This window comes from Nelusetta ayraudi, unplaced genomic scaffold, assembly GCF_046127955.1.
Source record: "Nelusetta ayraudi isolate G7.1 ecotype Tasmania unplaced genomic scaffold, CSIRO-AGI_Nayr_v1 ptg000004l, whole genome shotgun sequence".
NCBI classification, from domain to species: Eukaryota; Metazoa; Chordata; class Actinopteri; order Tetraodontiformes; family Monacanthidae; genus Nelusetta; species Nelusetta ayraudi.
This window is the reverse complement of record NW_027466054.1, coordinates 2,495,150-2,517,117: the sequence shown is the minus strand read 5'-3', so window position 1 is coordinate 2,517,117 and position 21,968 is coordinate 2,495,150. Positions and strand designations below refer to the sequence as shown.

Here is a 21,968-nt window from a genome sequence, read left to right as displayed (position 1 = left end):
GCAAAGAGGGCACTCCTTCCGCCACTAGGTGGCCCCCTACTACCCAGCAACCTCCTCTCTGCCTCTTGCGAAAAAAAAAAAAAAAAAAAAAAAAAATCAGCTGTTGCTTGCAGCTGAAAAAAGAAAGAAAGAAGAAAGTTATGAGCTGCTCTGGACCGCTCGCTGCTTTAAGAGGGCTGACTCCAGCGCTTCAGACCCGTTAAAAACGATTGTGTTATTGCAGCGCAGCCAGAGGAGAAGGAGTCGGGCCGGGCCCACTTTCTACAGCGTAGGCATCAAACTCTCGCCTCCGCAAGGCAAAACAAAATCACGACTGGAGCTGCTATTATGCAGCACGTGCACCGCTTTGGCCCATCAGTCAGTACATCACATTCATTGAAGGATATTATTGTGACTTGTTATTTTGTGTTTACGTGTATCATTAGCCCGTGGAAAAAGCGTACTGTTGAAATTCAAATCAAAAGGCTGCAAGTAAAATAAGAGGTATACGATTTTTATTTACATTTGAATTATTTTGATGATTTTTTTTTTAAATTTGAAATTCAATTTCGCATGTGTGCAATATGAAGTTGTTTATTGGAGACTTGGAAACTTGGTTGCCTTATAAAAAAAGTTTCTCACTTTAATATCTGGAGGAAGATTTTTTTCAATAAGAAAATCATCAAATGCTGGCAAGCGACTTTGTCTAAGTTTTACATTTTGTCCCACTGTGTGTTTGAGTTTGACTTCCTGCTCTACTGGCTGTTAGACGTCGGGTCTTGAGCCGCTGCGTCCTGAGCTACTGCCTGACGCATAAGGTCACTGATGATACTGAGTGGAGCTGGGGTCAGGGGTCAGGGGTCAGGGGTCAGGGTGTCTGGCTACTCAGAGTGATAACAGCCGAGGAGCCGAGGCCTCGGCGCTGCGCTGGCTGACATTCCTCCGGCCGCAGCCAATCAGCCTTCACCTTCAACAGCAAGCCCCTCCCCTAGGCAGTCTGACCCCCCCACACCCCCGACTCCGGCCCCCCTCACGCTCTGATTATCCTCCTCTTCCTCCTCCTCCTCTTCCCCCCTGCCCAGGCTTCACTTAACCTCCTCCTCCTCCTCCTCCTCTCTCTCCTCCGCTCCGTCTCACTCCCGCTCTAACAGTCTTGGCAGTGGAAAGTGACCCCCTCTTTCTAACCCCCCCCACCTCCCGACATCCCCACAAGTCCAAGTTCAAGCGCCTATGACATCATGTCTGGTTGCCGCGGGCAACCAGACAGCCTGGACGTGACTGCCGAGCGGAGGGAGCTTCGGCCCCACTGCCATTTTTTCTCCCCTCCCTCCCTCCCTCCTTCCCGCTCTCCTTCTCTCCCTCCTTCCCTCCCTCCCTCGCTCCACTTCTTCCCTCTCTGTCCGCCTGCACCGTCTCTCCCCTTCTTCCTACCCCTGCACTTGCCGAGGCCTCGCCGCCAGGGAGCTCCTCGCACCAGCTTTTCTCTCTTCCCCCTCCGCCTCGCTCTCTCTCGCTCTCTCTCTCTCTCTCTCTCTCTCTCACTCTCTCTCTGTCTCTCTCTCTCTCTCTCTCTCTCTCTCCCTGCGAGCTGGCAGCGCCGCCATCTGAACGACTCCATATGTCAGAGAACAGCAGGACGGCCAGAGACCCTCCACTCCTCACGCCGGCCCGCCAGGCACGGCTAACCGGTCGAGACCGAGGCCCGTTTCCCAAAACCCGCGAGAAACGTCCGAGTCGGGATTAATATTCTCATGATTCTATTTCCGTTTCAAAAACGTGTCTGAGGGACAAACAGAGGAGGTGAAAGCACTCGACAGAGAGAGAACGGGCGTGAGATTTGGCACAGAGGTGGTGTCTCTCTCTCTCTCTCTCTCTCTCTGTGTGTGTGTGTGTGTGTGTGTGTGTGTGTGTGTGCAACGTATGCACTCATGCACATTTGGACAGTGTTTGAAAGTCCCCACAGTGCCAAGGCTACATCTGTGGGAGAGCGGTGCAGGTGGGGAGCTCCAAACACACTGGAGGGAGCAGCAGCAGGGGGGGGCAGCTGATGCACGAGAAGGAGGAGGGGTTGGTTGGGGGGGGGGGGGGGGTCTGTGCCGAGGAGGAGGAATGCAGATTGTTTCCATGTGTGGGGGAGGAACGGGGGGGTTGGAGGGGGGGGGGGGGGGGGCTGGCAGCGGGCAGGTGTGGTTAGCCTCTAATGAGAAAAGTTGTGTTGGTGATGGAGGGGAACCAAGGCAGCGGCAGCAGAGGAGGAGGTGGAGGAGGAGGAGCTGCCCTGCAGGCCGAGTGCCGGCCAAACCCGAAAACCACGACGTAGCGAGCAGCGCCGCCGCCGGCCCTCACACGCTGCGGAGGATAAATCAACACCAACCAACTGGCAGCTCCCCCCGTCCAACTGTAAACCGCTGCTGAAACCAAAGGCCTCGGCCCCCCTGCGTAAGGTCACCGCCCGGTGGCCATCACAACTCCCTCATCAAAAGGGATTTTGGTGGAGGATTTTTATTTAGGAAAAAAGAAGTGTACGTTGGCACAAAAATAAAATAAAATAAAATAAATCAAACAACTGCTGCTGAGGTTACATTTGGCCAGTTAAGGCCAAGTGTGCAGAGTGTGATGTGGTCTGCGGGGGAAAGGAAGACTGGAATTTCTGAGTTTGTATTGTTTTGATTAAACACTAATGAAAAGCAGAAACCTGAGCTGAATCAATATTTAGCGCCGTGAAGGTTTCCTTCGCATGCAGCACTGGGCCGAATCAGGCTCGCAGCGGCAGCAGCAGCAGGTGATGAGGGACAAGAGTTTGAAAAAATGAAACGAAATAAAAAGCCAGCAGAGGAGGAGGGAGAGGAGGGAGAGGTGGAGGAGAAAGAGTGAGAGGAAGAGGAGGTGGAGAGTATGGCTTGATGTGAATGGTGGTGGAGGTGGTGGAGGAGGAGGAGGAGGAGGAGGAGGGGGTGGTGGAGGAGGTGGAGAAGGAAGTGGAGGTGCATGGCTGGCTGTGAATGGAAGGTGGAGGAGGAGATGGGGGAGGAAGAGGTGGAGGAGGAGCAGGAGGAGGTGCATGGCTGGCTGTGAATGGAAGGTGGAGGAGGAGCAGGAGGAGGTGGGGGAGGAGGTGCATGGCTGGCTGTGAATGGAAGGTGGAGGAGGAGCAGGAGGAGGTGCATGGCTGGCTGTGAATGGAAGGTGGAGGAGGAGGTGGGGGAGGAGGTGCATGGCTGGCTGTGAATGGAAGGTGGAGGAGGAGCAGGAGGAGGTGCATGGCTGGCTGTGAATGGAGCAGGGAGCTCGGCAGGGTACCTGAGTCTGCTGGGGGAGATTCAGAAAGTTGTCCCGTGTTCCGATGCCGACAAACCGGTTGGGAGCTGTGGAGCCTGGCGTGGAGTATGCTACAAACAGAGAGAGACAAGTGTGTACACGCTTTTTCACACACACACACACACACGCACACTCACACACACTGACGCGCGCGCACACCGAGCTCAAAGCCCAGTTTGATGGTCGGCTTATTGTAATTGATTGCTTTTAATATCCTGACCTACTGCTGAGACCGTGGCTGCGCTCCCGTCGCAGATGAGTTGCGAGGGGGGGGGGGTTGTGGAGGGGTGGTGGGGGAGGGTAGTGGGGGTGGGGGGGTGGGGTGGGGGGGTCAAGGGTGACGACGCCAAAACGAGTCACACGGATGATTTATCGTGGCCAGGTTTCGTTTTATTCTCCCGCACGCGATGCTTCCAGACAGGAGGATGCTTAGATTGAGATGATTAGGAGCCATTCTCCTCCACTGCGTCACCAGTTGGGGGCGCTACTCGTCACCCCCCTCCTCCTCCTCCTCCTCCCACGACCCCTGACCGGAGCCTCTGTGATGAGGGTCAGCAGGAAAACCACTGACTGAGGATCCGCGGCAAAACTCAAGCAAAGGCGGCGGGACGGCGTGAATCCACGGCCGTCTAATGGCCACATTTTTAGCTCCGGTGTGACGCCGTCTGGCGAGGTCACGGGGTCAAATTTAGGGCAGTTGTGCTCACTGGACTCCTGTTCTGTGTCTGATTCAGCGGGGACGGGGGTGTGCAGGGGCTGGAGAAGCGACGCGTGGGCAGGACAGACTGTACGTGTGAGCAGCTACACCGCATCTTGTTTTGTTTAGTTTTTTTACACAACTAGAACTGAGGGTGTAAGGTGGAACTGAGGATCAGAGACAAATCAAAATATAGATATATTAGAGTTAAAAAAGAAGAAGAAAAGAAACCAAAAAAAATGACAGTCACCGGGATGAGCAGAGAGAGAGAGACGCAAAAAAAAAAAGTTCAAAATTTATTTATATAGCCGTTCATATAAATAAAAGATGGAGTGCTCAAAGTGAGACGGTGACATCTGAGAGAGGTGGGAAAGAGGGAGGAGGAGGAAAGGATGATAGGACAGGAAGAGGAGGTGGGTGGGGGGGAGAAGAGTCAAAACACAAGACCCCCCCCCCCCCGCCCCGGGCCGGCTCAGCCCGGCTCCGCCCGGTTGCTCCGCCCGGTGCCCCCTTCTCGGTGTACCTCTCCCCGTGGCCCGACTCTGGCACCGCACCTGTCTGGGAGGAACCAAGCAAAGTCTCCCCGCTGCTGCCCCCTGCTGCCCACCAGCACCACCACCACCCTGCTCTCTCCCCCGCTCCCCCAGCGCTGCGCTCATTAGACCCACTTTGATTTGGGTTTGTTTTTTTTCTCCTCGAGTCGGCCGGGTTGTTCCTGTTTGTTCGCTCGCTGTGATTTTTTTTTTTCCCCCTCTCCACGTTTTTTGTTGCTCTCAATTTTTTAATTGTTGCGAGATTTGTGCGAAAGTGTTGAGGGGATTGGGCGGTTGGGTAAAGTGGGGCAGGATGTTGTTGTTGTTTTTGTTTTGTTTTTTTGGAGTCCACGCCAACTGCCCTAATTTTGCTCCCTTATAAAGAAAAAAAAAGAGGAGAGAAATAAAGAAAAAAACAAAAACAAATGAAGGAGGATGTGAGAAAATAACAAAAGGGAGGAAAAAGAAGAAAGGAGGGACGGGGCAGGTTGTGTTGCCGCAGTCACAGACAGACATGCAGAGTCTGCGTTGATCAAAGGCTGGCGGCGAGAGGCAACGTGCACAGCGCCCCGCTCTGCCCCCCCCTCACCCCCACCCCACCCACACGCTAGAAAAAACATCAAAAAGGAGGGAGGAAGAGGCTACACTGCCTCTTGTGGCGCTCGCAGGAAACCGAACACCAGAGCAAGAGAGAGAAGAAGAAGAAGAAAGGAGGTTTTGAGGGGAGAGGGAGAGAGAGAGGGAGTGAAAGAAAGAGGCAAAGGAGGTCTGCGAAGGCATTCAGAGAGAAAAGACGACTGAGATATGGGAAGAGCTTGAAAGAGGATCTCTGGTTTGGCAAAGGCGTGGCTTCTGCATAGTCAGAAATTGATCCTGCCTGTACAGTGCAGGGCAGCACAGAGCAGCAACTGTGCACTTCATTTTGGTGATGGATGACAATATGAGTGAGACTCCCAGGGCTGCTCAGTGTTTGGCTGAGCCCACTTACGGCTAACTTGTGAGAGTCTGTTTCACATCTATACACGCTACCGTTCAAAGGTTTGGGCTCACTGACTCCTTTCTGCATTGAACTCCATTAAAACCAGATTTAGGAACCAATCATTTTGAATGCTGTGCCATTCTGCCATCAGTACCAGCGCAGGAAAATCAGTCAACGTGTGCTTAACAAGTATGGGGAACATTTTAGTGTCTAATTAAAACTGACTGAGAGAATTCCAAGTGTGCAAATCTCTGTACACTAAAAGCCGTCTGTTTTCAAAAGCCTAAACCATGATGCTTTGTTGACTCTTTTATGGTTTGTCACGTACAACTAAGTGTGATTATAATACAAAGCTCTGTTTTGGAAATGTTTATATATGTATATATATATATATGTATGTATAATTATTATTTTTTTTTTTAGCAATTTAAAAGCATCAACTTGTGTAGTGATGGCTGCATATTGCACAATGGATATTCATTCTCTAAAATCACATTTAATTCGACTATCAAGTCCACAACTGTCAAAGCCATCCCATAATGTGTTCAGCACATCCTGACTGATTTTCCTGCACTAGTAATGTTCTTATAGTATTCCAGTAGATCATTCCGTGAAGCTGCTCATAATGGAGTTAAATGCAGAAAGGAGCCAGTGAGCCCAAACTGTTGAACAGTGGTGTATCAGCCCTGTGGGAGTCCCACAATTCTTCCCCACTCTTAATTTGAAGAAAGTGTAGGTACACTGCGCTTGAATATTTGGAGCTCGGAGTGACTACTTGCGCTCTAACCATGCGCTTCGCTACGAATAGAGGAGGAATTCATTGCAGGTTGAGCGCTAACCAATCTACAGGAGCCTAAAATCGGTCAAGTCCGATTCCTAGCAAAGACCCTCGTTGTTTTTTGTTTTTTTTTGGGGGGGGGAGACTGTGGCAGCGACGAGGGGGGAGGGGGATTCGTACAGGGGAGTGGGAGTTAGGGGGTGGGGGGGGGTGACTTACACGGAGATGCGGGTGAGCTGAGTCCGCCGTCAGTGGGCGTGCTGATGATTTTAGAGTCGGGCATGGGGAGGGGCACAGGGCGTGCCACCGGGGGTGGCGGAGGCAACAGGAAGGAGCCCGGCATTTTGCTCTGGCCACTTCCATTAGGCTGCAGATGGACCATACAGACAGGGTGAGCAGAGGACACCCCCGAGAACACAGTGTGCACAGGGAGCCACACACACACACACACACACACACACACACACACACACACACACACGCACACACACACACACACACACACACACACACACACACACACGCTGACGTTCACGCACACACACACACGCACACACACACACACACACACACACACACACACACACACACGCAGAAGGGTAAAGATGTACACCACCAGTCAAAGGTTTGGACACACCTGCTTCTTCTTTTTCTTTAATGAGTTCTGCACTGTAGATACACTGAAGACATCAAATACATGACCAAGATATTAATTAATGTGGCAGAAGAAAAAATGTTAAATGCCTAAATATGTTTTGTTCTGTATATTTTATATGAAGCCTGGCTGTTCTAGATCATCTAAAATATAAAACGTGTTTGAGTCATTTCACACTGTTTTGTTCAACACATATTCCAGATGTGTTCATTCATAGTTTTGATGCCTTGAGTGACAATCTACAATGTAAATAGTCATGAAAATGAAAGAAGCACCATTAAATCTGAAGTATGCGTCCAAACTTTTGACTGGTGGTGTACATTTATAATGAGAGAACCCAGGTGTCTCCACACACTCACGCTCTCACAATCAAACACACACAAGGTTGGTTAGGACAACAGAGAGTGGAGAAGTGATCAACACCGTCCACACAGAGAGAGTTTGTTCTTTTTTTGAAGTGTAGATAAGAGTGAGAAGAAGGACAAATGAGCATCATAAGAGAGGTTCTGTTTGTGTGCGCCGTTGTGAAGCGGCGGCGGTTATTTTGTGGTTTTACTGTGTGAAGATAACTAAAAAAAAACAAAAAGCAAAAAAGAAACGAGAAAAGAAAATCAAAAGAGCTACGGGGCCGAGGGAAAGTAGCCCCCCCGTGTGGCCAAGGCTGTGCTTACAGTGGGGGTTTACAGTGTTGGCAGTACTGTGCGTCTCCTCTGTGGGCTGCTGGTTCGTTTGTGTGGATGGCTTTTGGAACTAACCCTACCTAACTGGTGTGAGCAGCACAACAAGCTCCAGCGCTCTACAATCACTAGAATCAGTGGCCTCTGTGCCGCACTTCTCTCCCTCACCAAGGAGGAGCACTTTCTCGCTTTTCTTGCAATTTAGTCTGAGCACTTTCTCCATGTTTTCCCGTTGAGAATCTTTTTTTTTTTTTTTCCTTCTTCCTTAAATGGCAGCGGGCCAGCGAGGGGTCGGACACGTCTACTTGACTTCCCTTCCCGTGGACGCCTCAACTCCCCAGACAGTCCTGATGTGAATCTGTCCGCGGAGGAGAGGACGCAGCCGTCCCTCCCTGCTTTAGTGAACTCACTGCACGTTGCCAGTCTCGCCAGTCTCTATTAAATCACGGCCTGACGCCGCCTTTTCCTCACGTTTTCGTTTCAGGAAAGACTTGCTTTGAGTTTTTAAACACGTCATGGAGAAACGACTCTGCTGTAGCTCCGCTCGGGCCTCCACTTAGCTAAGAAATCTTCCCCCGAGCACCGGTTTTCCTCCTCCCTCGTAAACGTCCTTCGTGGTTTTTTCAAATGAACGGTCATGACATAATTCACACAGATACTCATGTCAGGGAATGAGATGAGAGTGCAGCCGTCAGAGCTTCTCTCTGCCTCGCCGACCACTTACCTGCGTGCTAGGCTGTCCGGAGGTGTCGGTGCACACAAACTGCACAAACTCCTTAAGGGGGTCCTGGTGGTGATGGTAACGTATGGTGGGGTGGGTGAAGTAAGGGCTGGACTGCTGGATGATAGAGGAGGAGGGGAAGTGCAGGGCTGAGGCTGAGGCACGGGGGCTCCCTGTATAGGGGGAAGAGAGGAAACAGGAAGGAGGGCGGGACAGGAGGAAAAGCGAGCACGAGGCTCAAGTTATTATTCATTCTTCCACCGGGGTGAAGGCGTCGCAACATTTGACCGCAGCAAGTCAAGAACATGGGCATGCATTTCAAATGACGCTGCATCGTGCATGCACACACACGGCCGGGACTGGAGGCTCGGTAGTAGTTGCTGCTCTTGGAGCTGATTCTTGCTTACAAATTACGGGCAGCATCCAAGGCCACTGGAAAGCATGTGGCCGACTCCGTTTAGAAAAATAAAAAAAATACAGAAAAAAAAATGAGACCACAAGATTTCTCTTTGCCATCGGTGAGCCTGGCCAGCGCTCGCACATGCACACCACACTTACAGTATTTTCTGCCTTCTGTTCCCTCTCGATTTTTCTCTAATGCACTACGCACGCACACGCACACGCACGCACACACACACACACACACACACACACACACACACACACACACACACACACACACACACACAGGGCCGTGTACACACCTCCCCCCCGCCCCCAGGGTTCTACTCCTCTAATGGTAATGTGTCATCCATCAACATCATATCCCCACTGTGCAGCTCCGTCCAGGAGTTTGGAACTCTACGGAGAATCCAGCCTCCCCCTCCGTCCCCCCAGTTTCCCCAACTGACCACAAAACATCTCCGGGAGACATTAGTCAGCCAGCCAAAGCAACCACAAATAGGAAATACACACATACGCGCGCACAAAGGCCTCGCTGTCTGCCGTCTTCTGCTGAGATCGTATGGCTCTGGTGATTTAGCTAAAGAGCTAAAGAGCTAAGCTGCCAAGTGCTGCTGGGTGCTGCTATATGTTGCTGGGTGCTGCTAGGTGCTGCTGGGTGCTGCTAGGTACTGCTGGGTGAATCTAGGTGCTGCTAGGTGCTGCTAGGTGCTACTAGGTGCTGCTAGGTTCTGCTCTAGGTGCTGCTATGTGTTGCTGGGTGCTGCTAGGTGCTGCTGGGTGCTGCTGGGTGCTGCTAGGTGCTGCTGGGTGCTGCTAGGTGCTACTTGGTGCTGCTAGGTGCTGCCAGGTGCTGCTAGGTGCTGCTCTAGGTGCTGCTGGGTGCTGCTATGTGTTGCTGGGTGCTGCTAGGTGCTGCTAGGTGCTGCTGGGTGCTGCTAGGTGCTACTGGGTGCTGCTAGGTGCTGCTAGGTTCTGCTCTTGGTGCTGCTAGGTGCTGCCAGGTGCTGCTAGGTGCTGCTCTAGGTGCTGCTGGGTGCTGCTCTAGGTGCTGCTGGGTGCTGCCAGGTGGTACTAGGTGCTGCTCTAGGTGCTGCTCTAGGTGCTGCCAGATGCTCTAGGTGCTGCTCTAGGTGCTGCCAGGTGCTGCTAGGTGCTGCTCTAGGTGCTGCTGGGTGCTGCTGGGTGCTGCCAGGTGGTACTAGGTGCTGCTCTAGGTGCTGCCAGGTGCTCTAGGTGCTGCTGGGTGCTGCTGGGTGCTGCCAGGTGGTACTAGGTGCTGCTCAAGGTGCTGCTGGGTGCTCTAGGTGCTGCTCTAGGTGCTGCCAGGTGCTGCTAGGTGCTGCTGGGTGCTGCCAGGTGCTGCTAGGTGCTGCTCTAGGTGCTGCTGGGTGCTGCTGGGTGCTGCCAGGTGGTACTAGGTGCTGCTCTAGGTGCTGCTGGGTGCTGCTGGGTGCTGCTAGGTGGTACTAGGTGCTGCTCTAGGTGCTGCTGGGTGCTGCCAGGTGGTACTAGGTGCTGCTAGATGCTACTAGGTACTGCAAGGTGCTGCTGGGTGCTACTGTGTGAGGGCAGCCTGGCGAAAAAAGCCTATGTGATTGTGTTTGTCACCTGCCATGACTTGTGTACACTCTCACACTTACTGAGAGCGTCATTACCATTGTGTTTGAAATTTGTGCAGGGACATTTGTATTTTCGTTCGTAATTTTATTTCCCCATTTCTGCTGCTGCACTCGAGTGTCTTTGTGCAAAAGCTGGTTTGTGCGCGCGCATTTCCGTGCAATCGTTCTCACAATAGGCGGCTCTCTAGACAATAACATAATGCGATAATCAGACAACAGTCAATCTGGCAGCGCTCCCACATCAGTGCGGGGGCCAACAACACAACATTAAACATTCAGCCGCAGCCCTTCACACATTCGCTCACCGGACCAAACGCCAAGCGACGTCTCCGCGGCATCCAAGGCCGGCCGTGGCCGCTAACTACCTACTTCCCCTCTCCGTCCACACCCCCCCCCTCCCCCCTTCCCCCCCCCCCCCCTCCACTTTTCATCTTTCCGTCCTTCCCTCCCTCCCGTCATCCCCCAGTCTCTTTATAGAACCCAAGGCCTCCGAGGGACATTCCATTTGGACGGCAGCCACCGCAGCACAGAGAGAGCGAGTCTTCCACCAGAGTGTAAATTTACACATGCACATGATGTGCGTACGTCTCGGCGTACACAAACAAATTCAGCCACGCACGCATCTCCATATACCGTCCCCGTCACGGCCTCTGAAAACTCTGGCTAAATAGTTCGCACATGTCGTTTTTTTTCCCGGAGAGCGCGAAAAAAAAAAAAAAATTAGCCGAGGGAACAAAGAAACTGGAGCCAGTCCCTCACACCTCTTCAAGCGGTGAAAAAAAAAGCGGAGAAAATATTAGGAATCAGTTCAAATGCAAAATTCAATCTGGTGCTTTGGATTCTCCGGGGGCGGCGGGACTGTTTCAAACAGATAATGGGTTAATGGTGTGAGATATGTACTGCGGGGGGGGGAACTGCCGCAAGTACAACTCAATATGTGTGTGCAGCGGGGAGGGCAACGGGTCCGCGTGACCTTTACGTGGTGGGTCGGGCTTGGCCGCGCTCCAGACAGCCGTCCCTTGGAGAGACAAATGGAATGAGAAGACGAGATAGGGAGGCGAGGACGTATTTATTCCTTTGAAAAGTGAGACCGGTCCACTGGGCCTTGTTGGCAAACTTGAGCTCCTGGAGGCTTGGGGGAAGCGCTCTGATTGGAGATGAAGAAAGCACGTCGGCGATCCTATAGGACTGCAGAGCCCCTTTGAAGACGGCTCACCATCGCTCCCCGACTCAAGCTGAACAAGAGCTTGCGAGTACCTGGGTGCTACTGTTATGATCCTACAGGCTGCATGTGTGTGTGTGTGTGTGTGTGCGTGCGTGCTAATGTATATGTGCAGCTGCTTTATGAATTCCTGTTATTTGCTTTCAAACAAGTTTTTTTTTATTTCTCGCTCTGAACTTTCGAGTAATGCGCAGCCACCAAAACGCACCTGACTGTCAGAAGGCTGCCAAGAGCTCCACTCTGCACTGATCACACCCAGCCGTCATCTCTAATTGAGGAATTAGCAACTTTGCCGGTCGGAATACTGAAACTACTCAGCGTTATTAACAGATGAATGAAGCCCGAAACGCACACACACACACACACACACACACACACGAGACGCGGCGATCAAAAGGACAAAGATGCAGCGATGGTACCATGCAATGTCACTTTAAAAACAAACAAACAAAAAAGTGGTTAAAATGGATGGATGAAAAAGCTGAAAGAAAGAGAGAGAGAAAAATATATGCCAAGCCGTGATGATAGCAGTAACACTGAACGGGTAAAACTCAACATCGTTTCAGCTGTTACAACTAAAGACTTTAGTAAATGTATCCACTGTTATGAGGATCATTATGATTTTTCTTTTCCAGGAACATTTCCTGCTGACTTCTTGGGGTTTTCATCACTTTCCTGTTGGTTTGTTTTCAAAGGAGACTGTTTCAGATTTCATATCGCAGTCTAGTTTGACACTCCCTTTCCCTCTCTCTCTCTTTCACATTAGAAGCAGGGGGGGGGGAGTGTTTGGGGTCGTCAGGTTCATGGCAGCGCTCTCACCTGGTCTCACTCCTGCCAGCACAGGCAGCGGGTGGTGTGTGAACGCCATGCGGGGGGACCTCGTCTGGGAAGTCAGGGCGTTGAAATCAAACTTCCCCGGCTTCTTAAGAGAACCAGGCGAGGACAATCCTGGCAAAAAAATAAAAATAAAAAATAAAAATAAAATAAAAATAAAAAAATGGGATCAACAAAAAAGTGGGGGAGAGGGAGGGAAAGAGAGAAGTGGTTTTAATCAACAAAATGTTGCTTAATTATCTGACTAAAAAAATAATAATGCTGTCCTGATTTAAAGGGATGTTATTCGCTGAACTCCCTCCTGGATTGATGGCGGTGCACTGTTCACTAAGGCGTCGGCCGCTCACTCCCATTCACTTCAACAAGTAAATCTGGCTGTGACGAGCCAACCGGAGATAAAACTGCACGCTTTCCAAATCCCCCACTTACAAACTAAAATATGGGTTGAGCAGTATTTCAGATCTTAAGCGCCAGTTAAAAAAAAATGAAAGAAAAAAGAAAGAAAGGGGAAAAAAATCAAATAAAACAAGGCCGCCAAATCTGACTTTTGCTCCGTCCTCTTCCAGAGCCAAGAGCACATCTGTAGCATTAACAACCTCCACTGTGCCACTGTGTGTGTTTATATTCTGTCTTCTTCTCCCTGTTTTCAGCACCAAGTCCTGGCTTTTCTCTGTGCACGAGCGCGGCCACTGCAGAGCCACAGGCAGCTAGTTGTGGTCTGACTTCAGCAAAGCTCATGGGCTGGCTGGCTGGCTGGCTGGCTGGCTGCTGCGTGGAGGAGGGAGGCGGAGGGGGTGAGGGAGGGAGCGGGGGGAGGGAGGGGGGTTAAAAAAAAGGCTTCATTCAGAAATAGCACACACTGTACAGTATGGACGCGGCAGCTGCTGAGTGCGAAAGACAAGCAGACGGACAGAGCGAGGAGACAGAGGGGGAAGAGAGAGAGGCGAGAAGAACGTGGGAGACATGAAAATATGCGAGGGAGCGGGCGAGCGAGGGAGGGTTGGAGGGGGGAGGGAGGGAGGGGGGCGGGAGGGAGGGAGGGGGGGGGGAGCAAAGCAGAACCTGTGAAAAATGCAGCAGCGTCTCGTCTCTCCGTGCGTCGCTCTGACGACACGTATGAAATTGGGATGTCACATGATGTTAAATATGGTTATTATCTCTCGCTCACACACGCGCATGCCCGCCCGCTCGGGACGCGCTCGCATGCGTCCTAACATTAACCCCCCCCCCCCCCCCTCCATCCTTCTCTCCGTTATAAATCTTCGGAGTGAAGCCGCCGTGTTCCGCTTTTGTCCAAACTTTTCTTTTTTTCTTTTTTTTTAAGACTGTTGTTGTTTTGTCAACCTATTTTTGTGCCTCCTCCCCCCCTCTCTGCATCAAACAGGGCATTAAATAAGATTCCTCCTCACTTTCTCCAGCTGGAGATGTGTGAAAGTCTCCGAGAGTGCGGGGGCGTGTAAAACCTTCCCTCGCTGTGTGAAAGAGTTAAGTCTCAAGTAGGTGGGAGTGAATATGTGTGAACCATTTATGTCTTTAGCAGACATATATTTCTCCCTCCCTTCGCCCCCCCCCCCCCCGCCACTATAGCGGGAGTCTGGGGGCGCATTGTACTGTCAGACAGATTGGGAAGCATGAACACGAGCCCCGGATCCCACTTGTGACACCAGCGGTTAGCGCTGATCGCTGCGACGCAGTCACACTAATGGCAGCAAATTGGAAAAAATGAGCAGTCGGCAGAAGAATCGAGAGGAGGGAGCGGAACGGGGGTTCTGTGAAGCACTGTGAAGTCCGAGGGTAATGCGAAAGCCAGGCACTTGTCAGTTGGAGTTCTTTATGGGGGATAGTTACGATTTCAGATGTTCGAAAATGCAGTAAAGTCATAAAAGCCGGAGGAGCAGAGACTCGGATGAAGGCTGACATCTGCGCAAACAGCAAGTGCGTGGGGTTACTATCGCGAGGGGCATGCAAAAGGAAGTATACAACACTTGTGTGTTGACAAAATGTGAGGCGGTCAGATCTGTGCGTGTCTGTGCGCGCGTGTGTGTGTGTCTGTGGCACAACTGCAGTGCTTCCTCCCTTGGCAAAGCCTTAGAATTTCACTGGCAACCAATCAAGCACTCCCATGCTGACCCTTCTGTCTATTTACACTAACAGGCCTGCCACCAGATGCGCCTCTGCTGAAGCACACACGCACGCACGCACACACACACACACACACACAGACACACACACACACCCAGTTGGAAAAGACAGGAGGTAGTGGGTTAAACAAGTGAGGCAAAGTCAGGGAATTCTCCTCCCCTGAGTGGGTTTCAACCATCTAAGTCCAGCTGTAGCTCCGTCCAGCCCTGGAACATCAACCCATAGCAGCATTGAGAGAAAACACCACCACCACCACCACCACCACCACCACGCGTCTGAGGAAAATTCCACAATCATTTGGAACTAATATGAAATCATGTTAGTTACGTTCTCTCTCCCCCACCCCCCCCTCCTCCTCCCTCCGACCCCCCCCCCACCCCCCCACCCCCATAGAGCCTCATGGAGCCCCTGTGGAGCAGATGTCTTCAGCATCCTCACAGATCTCAAGGCTACACACATGCAGAAACACCATCTGGGTCCATTCTTCAGCTGTGCAACCCTCTACGTGTGCGTGCGTGTGTGTGTGTGTGTGTGGCGCGCTATGTGATACATGTGCGCAAGTATAGCATGTGCGTCTCTGGATGTCGCTCTCTTTGTGCAATGTACATATATGTATACATCTCAATGCATGAGTGCGTGCACGTGTGTGTGTGTGTGTGTGTGTGTGTGTGTGTGTGGGTCTGCTACAGAGTGTACGTGCATGGGTGCTGGGTGTGGACGGAGTCGAGAAGAGATGTTGTGGTGGCCAGATGGTGAGGTGCACCTGTGTGTGTGTGTGTGTGTGTGTGTGCGTGCTTTTTTTTTTTTTTTTTTTTTCAAGAAGCCTCTTGGTTTGTTTGTGTGTGTGTGTGCCCGCTTGTTTACATACCCCCCACCTGGACAGGAATTCCCAGATTAGCTCTGTCTGTGGCAGGTGGGATCCTTTGGAAAATCTCAAGCAAAACTGGACTGAAACTGCTGCTTCTCTCCCAGCTTTGTCACAGCTCTCACATCCCAATCCTGACTTCCGGCCTTTTCACTTTTAGTTTCTCTGATTACTGTGCACTTTGCTGCTTTTACTTTAACGTTTCAAGTGCAGAGAAACAATGTCATTTATGCTTTTTTGGATTTTTTTTCAGGCGCATTGCATTCACCTCATGTATTTAAAAGAGAAGAGACAAGAGACGAGCAAAATGTACTAAATTAAAAGGATTAAAACATTATTTGAAACAAAATGAGAAAATGTTTGTCTTACTATGGACTAATATGACTTCCAATCCAAGAGGTGGCTGATACGACAGTATCAGCTAATTTAAGCCTTTAAGTGTGTGTGTGTGTGTGTGTGTGTGTGTGTGTGTGTGTGTGTTTTTTAAAGAAAACCCCAAACAAAGCATAACAATAAAGAGTTGAAAGTTGATTAATGCAGAAAACATATTTGAGTTCCTGCTTCATCGGGAAGTTGCAAGTAGCAACACCTGAGACTCCAAACTCAGCCTGTTCAATCTGACACCTTTTTTTTCTCGCTGTAACTGCTACTGTGTTGGTTGACAAAACAAATTGTCACTCGTTAATTTTTCACTTGGAGTTTGCAAATTAAACGGGAAGGAGTTTAGAACTCGCACGCGCCTCTGTTTGCCAACCTCATCAGAAGGTGCACGACGCCGGGCGCGGCAGGCAGCCCCTCGGAGAGAGTGAGACAGGCAGGGGTGAGAGGAGTCGATGGGTGGGTGGGTGGCTCTGCTGAGGCTCTGATGAACAGCCTCTTAATTAACAGTTGCAGCTGAGTGAGGGCAGGAGCAGAGTGGCGGCTGAGGAGGCCCTGAGCGAGACTGGGCCAGAACCCGACCGCTGACTGGGGCTCTGGGCTCCTCCTCCACCACCCGGCCTGCTGATCAGCCTCGTTACTGGGGGAACATTTGCACCAACACCAGAGTCTTCTCCTGCCTCTCCTCCCTGAACCCCCCCACCCCCACCACCACCCCCACCACCACCCATCGCCTCGCCCGCCCTTGCCTCTCTCACCTGCCCTCCCTCTGACACGCTCTCTGGGGGTCCTTCCCGCGGAACATGTTTTCAATTAGACTGGAGGGAGATGGGGATGGAGGGTTAAAGGGAGGAGGAGGAGGAGGAAGGCTTTTACACTTCTGATCCGCAGACGGCAAAGCGTCTTAATGAGAGAGAGTGGAGGCGGGCGAGGGACGGCGAGGCGAGGGCGGGCACCTCGACACCTGCAGGGGGCGGGGGAGCCTGATAAGCATGTGTTTCAGAGCGTGAACGTCTGTGTGCCGGGATGAGGGTGGTGGTGGTGGTGGTGGTGGGGGTGGGGCTGCGTAAGTCGGCGCATGTGTCGGCTGTTTATGTACAGTGGCGCACAGGTGGGGGAGGGGCCAGGAGAGGGGGCTGTGCAGTCTCTAGAATTCAGCCGCCGCCGCCGCCGCTCCTGTGCGCGTCTGCGTGGCAGAATGGGAACAGCGCCGCCCCGCCAGCAGCGGCCCCGCCGGCACCTGTCAGTCAAGGTGCCGCCGGCGAGCGGGAGGGCTGGCACCACTTCAGAGAGACGGAGCCACGTGACCAGAAGTGAGGATGTCGGGGGTGGGGGATACAAGTGTGGCGATGGGGAAATCATTTCTAAGAAGAAAATAAGCAAAATCACAGCGAAAATCCCGGATTTTGTCCCTAACACAGACCCTCCACACACAAAGGACACAGCGATGGTTGTACAGTATGTATGGTGCATACAATACTGTATAAATGTATCATGTGGGTATATTGTATATACCCACATTCACACACACACACACATACATTCACGCACATGGAAACACAGGGGAATAATTGCGCTACACAAAGGCAAATATATATATGTGAGTGTAATCAATGTTGTTCTAACCATGGTAAGGAAACTGCACGCCATCGTTTTCATGTTTTATCTTCCTCTCCTGCACACTGGCCAAATGGTGCTGCACTGTAAGTGGAGAAGGGTATTGTTAACAATGAGACGGAGGAAGAGAGGGACAGAAAGAGAGAGAAAGAGGGAGAAGGAGGGAAGGTGGAGATGGAGCGAGTTAAAGGGAGGAACTGGGTGCGATGGAGGTGATGCATGCGCGACTGACACGAGATCAAGTCAAACTGTGATTGCCGATCACGGTGGTATTTATAGGATGAGGATGAGAAAATATGGAGCCTCAAATGTTGGGTCTCAAGTGAAGCATGTTGGAGGTTTCTGGGGTTTTTCTCCACTGAGGAAAATGTGAAGCCTGAGAAGCAGAGTTGCTGCTTTTCTGCCAAAAACAGCAGAGAGAAAAGCGCTCGCTTTGACAGGGATGGACTTCATCTGAACATGGAGGTTGAGAATTTTCATTTTCCAAACATCTTAGACTGTACAGTATGTCTGTGATGTCTGATGCGATTTTGTGGGGACAAAATTTGCACAGACATTTAATTTTCTAGGGCTCGAGCGACAATGATGAAAATGTTCTAAGCTACGGAAAGTTCTGGACTTATTAACGAACCGGAAAACAACACATCATCCACAGTGAAGAAGATTCAGAACATGACGAAACAATTTGATATTTAATTTATAGATCTGCACTAATTTGTGCCCACTGGTATATCATAAAATATTACATATGAATGGAAGCTTTAAATTGCTTAGCAGCAGTAACAATAGCAATAGCATAGCTTCTTTGAAAATAAGGGATATATAATCATAGACATTTATTATCAATATACAGATTAGTCATCAAGTCAAGTTTTGTTTTGGTGCAGCTTCACTTGTTTCTACTAAGACAGGCTGAGCTACAAGGGCAGTAAATGGGTGGGGTGGGGGGTTTGGTGGAGGTTTGTATCCGCATCACCAGTGACAGCAGGAAAACCGAGGCAGGAAGTGTGGAGAACAGACACAGTCAGATGGAGGGATCAGTCAGGTATGTGGGTGAAGGTGACGTTTGATTAGTGGGTGACAGGGTGTGAGGTGGTATCGCGGGTACCTGCGTCCATCTCATTGGGCCACGCGCTGGATTGGGAGGAGCTGGCGGCAGGTGAGCGCCCAGGGTAGAAAACATCATCTGTGGGGCTCTCCAGCTCACTGTCGTCTAGCGACTTCCTCTTGGTGGAGCTGAGGCCATGCACGGGAGGTTGCAGGGGGGCAGAGGGAAAGAGGAATCATAGGTGAAAGCATTATGAGTCAAAATGATAGGACAACATATCAAATCAAAGATCAAGTATTGTGAAGGAATGAAAAAAACAAGAGATTATTATTATTATTATTATTATTATATTATAAGTTATTTTTAAGGACATTTGAAGTTGATCAATATAAACTGTAAACTTCCCCAACATTTTTACTTCAGCTGATAAATGCCTAAAGTCACAATAAAAGGTTTCTTCTTACTCCAAAATTATTTTTCTATCAACTTACAATGAACAGACACACAACAAACTGGAAATGTCTTCATAGAACACAGAGAAAACAGGAAACAGGAAGAAAAGTGACGAAGCAGAGACAGCAGAGACGTTGCAAGACTCTCACTATATGAGCGTGTGTGTGTGTGTGTGTGTGTGTGTGTGTGTGATTAGTTGTGCGTCTTTGTAAGGTGGTTGATAACTACCTCCGTGGCAGGTTTGCGTACAACTCCACCTCAGACCTGAAGTGACAGCAGCACACGGCAGAGGTCAGAGCGGGAGAGAAAAGGTTAAAGAAAGACACAGAAAAGGGGGGGGCGCAAAGGGGGAAGCAGAGAGAGCCGTAACACATTCACAGAGAAGAGGTCAGTCAACACACACAGACGTTGCATTCACGCCGCGTCCTAATCACAGCACATTAACACTTCAAGGGAGCGGCGCACTTCGCGTCAAAGTCGTCTTTCCGTCCAGAAGCGATGCAGCGCTGGAGATTGGCACCGTAAAAACTCACACGCGGCAATCTGTCCTTGGTTTAATGGCAGATCGCACACTAAAGCGGCCCGGCCGCTGCCAGGCACACGGTGATTCACCCGCAAGACGCTCGCGCTAATGGCGGGCAGCTGGGCGGGGACGCCAGCCGCCGGTGTTTCCCGGGCAACGAGCGTCACGGCGAGGCCGTATTTCCGCATGGGAAGCGTTGGCTGCGCTGGCGTACCTGGTGGAGGGAGGGGAGGTTAAAGAGCGCCTCCCGAGGGCGACCTGGTTGATGTTGTAGTAGCTGGGGCTGCTGTCCAGGTCCGCCAGGGAGAAGTTGGGACCCGACGCCGTAGCTACAGGGGCTGACATTGACAAGAGTGGAGGGAGGGAGGTGAAGGAGGTCATTAGTGTTTTTTCACTGGATTCAATCAGGGTGAAATGTTATTCAAAAGACAAAAATGTAACACTTGATTTTATTCCATTTAGCGTCACATTTGCTGCGTTTCCATGACCCCTAGAGTAGACCTAAATATCGCAATAAATAACTGGTCATGGAAACGACCAAATTTGGAAAAATCTTTTAAATATCTCTGAAAGGTTTTGAGGCTCTGTATTGATATCGAGCGATACTGCAAAAGTGTCATGGAAACACTTTTTTCACCTTTTTACACCAGCGGATGTAACGTACAGGATCATGTGACCGGTTCACTTCAAGTGAAAATGGTGCGTTTTGATCGGAGGGTTTGAATTTGAAGTAATCGAAGAGAAAAATATAACAACTATTGCTGACGGCAAACAAACGGAAACAAACAGAAGCAAACGTAGTAATTCTCCTCAAATCTTGCTGGACGAGATTTGAGGAGAATTACGGCTTATGTGCTCCACACCATTCAACGGAAACACCTGCAAATCGCAACTGCACACAATTTGACAAATATCGCTTTAACTTTGCAAAAAAAAAAAAACCTGCGATATAAAGGCAGCCATTGTTTGCTTACTCTGTGACACTCTGACCAGCTCAGCCACGTTCCACACCCCTGAGGTGACGAAGCAGTCCTGGAAACTCAGGTGCCCTGTTCAGAAACAATGCAATCAGGAGAAAAGCGAAGAAAAAAAAAAAAAAAAAAAAGAGCATAATGGAATTGAGAAAGACGAACACACACGCATACACACACACACACATACACAAACACACACAGACACACAAAGGAAAAGACCCCCGGAATCACATTCCTTTGAGAGGGCAACCATCTGCAACTTTGTTTGTGGATTAACATCTGTGTGAGTGTGTTTGCTAATTGGATCCATAATTGGAAAATGTTAAGACCGATAAGCATGATGAAATCAATTCTGGTATGCTAATTTGACAGTATTTGGACAGATTGCCTGTGAGTGTGCGAATTGTGAGTGCGCGTGCGTGCGTGCGCGTGTGCATGTGCGAGTGTGTGTTTGCGCACCCTCCTACCATTGGGCGGTGGCTTGATGTCTGTGTCCCCCTGTTGGCTGGAGCTGTCTGATTGTCCGGATTCTGCACAGAAACAGACAGAGCAGGGACAGACGGTTAGAGTCAGTGTCTGCAGGTTCGAGATGAGCGAACCAAAAATAAAAATAGAAAAATGAAAGGCAAGCTGGTGAGTGTGAGAGTGTCTTGATGAATCACGCCAACGCGTTGTGTTTTTTTTCCCTCCGCTGGGGCATGTGACATTTGAGGCGTAAAAAAGTGAATTAGGAGCGAGTCACGGTGCGCGCCGGCGCATCTTATACATCTCGTCAGGAGCATATGTGAGTGGTGTCTGAGATTGTGCCCCCCCCCCATCTACCTCCCGACTGAAGGTGTGATGATTTACAGTGTTCCGCTATGCTTTTCAGTATCGAGCCACACAATCAGATCCCCCACGCCTTAATCCCATTTAATACCTTCTTGCTGGTAGGGATTTTGTCTGCGTAAACAGAGCACCTGACGCACACACACTCACACACACACACACACACACACACACACTCCACCAATCTGTTATTTTCTTCTTTTTTTTTTATTAAACTAATTTTTTTCATGAACACACCAGCATCAACCCTTGCAAGCGAACGGCTGGGCTGAAATCTGAGGCAAAGTCGAGGCGGAAACCCTCCCGATGGAATCGGGTGTCGGCCGAGCGACACAAACGAGGGCACTGGCGTTTCCATCGCGCCGACTCTTGGCAGTGAAGGGCAACAATTAGACCTGGAGGGGACGCGAGCTAAAATAAGGAGGCTGGATGGGAAGATGAGGGTTTTGTAACATGAGTACGGTCAAAAGTTGTGCTATAGGAGCTGGGCCGGCCTATAAAAAGCTGCCAACGACTGTGTTTCTCGTGCGGCCTGTGTATATATAACGCAGCGCCCGGCCGGCCAACCTGCCCTCGGCCTCACTGACCAATATTAAGACCGGGGGCCATTTCTGGAGCTTCCGTTTCATTTAGGGCAGGGGCCACCGAGGGTCGCACCCAAGGACCACGTGAGGAAGCCGCTCCACTCGTTGAGCTGCATCGGTAAATTCAGTTTCATCCAAC

The 21,968-nt window shown here is 50.6% G+C and overlaps 1 protein-coding gene across 13 annotated transcripts in view; it reads right to left on the bottom strand.

Annotated features, from left to right (window-relative positions):
* nfixa (nuclear factor I/Xa) overlaps window positions 1-21,968 on the bottom strand; it is a 116,049-nt gene that overhangs the window by 6,106 nt on the left and 87,975 nt on the right. For 4 of the 13 annotated variants that reach the window (XM_076043780.1, XM_076043798.1, XM_076043815.1 and 1 more), the window contains 10 exons: window positions 20,885-20,947; window positions 20,418-20,492; window positions 19,658-19,781; window positions 19,149-19,184; window positions 18,528-18,655; window positions 17,429-17,503; window positions 12,403-12,531; window positions 8,341-8,510; window positions 6,504-6,651; window positions 3,280-3,368 (listed from right to left, as the gene is read on the bottom strand). In XM_076043780.1, coding sequence (XP_075899895.1) covers window positions 3,280-3,368; window positions 6,504-6,651; window positions 8,341-8,510; window positions 12,403-12,531; window positions 17,429-17,503; window positions 18,528-18,655; window positions 19,149-19,184; window positions 19,658-19,781; window positions 20,418-20,492; window positions 20,885-20,947 — 1,037 coding nt within the window. The remainder of the gene's footprint in view (window positions 1-3,279; window positions 3,369-6,503; window positions 6,652-8,340; window positions 8,511-12,402; window positions 12,532-17,428; window positions 17,504-18,527; window positions 18,656-19,148; window positions 19,185-19,657; window positions 19,782-20,417; window positions 20,493-20,884; window positions 20,948-21,968) is intronic. The other 9 variants (XM_076043840.1, XM_076043833.1, XM_076043806.1 and 6 more) reach the window with 9 other exon arrangements.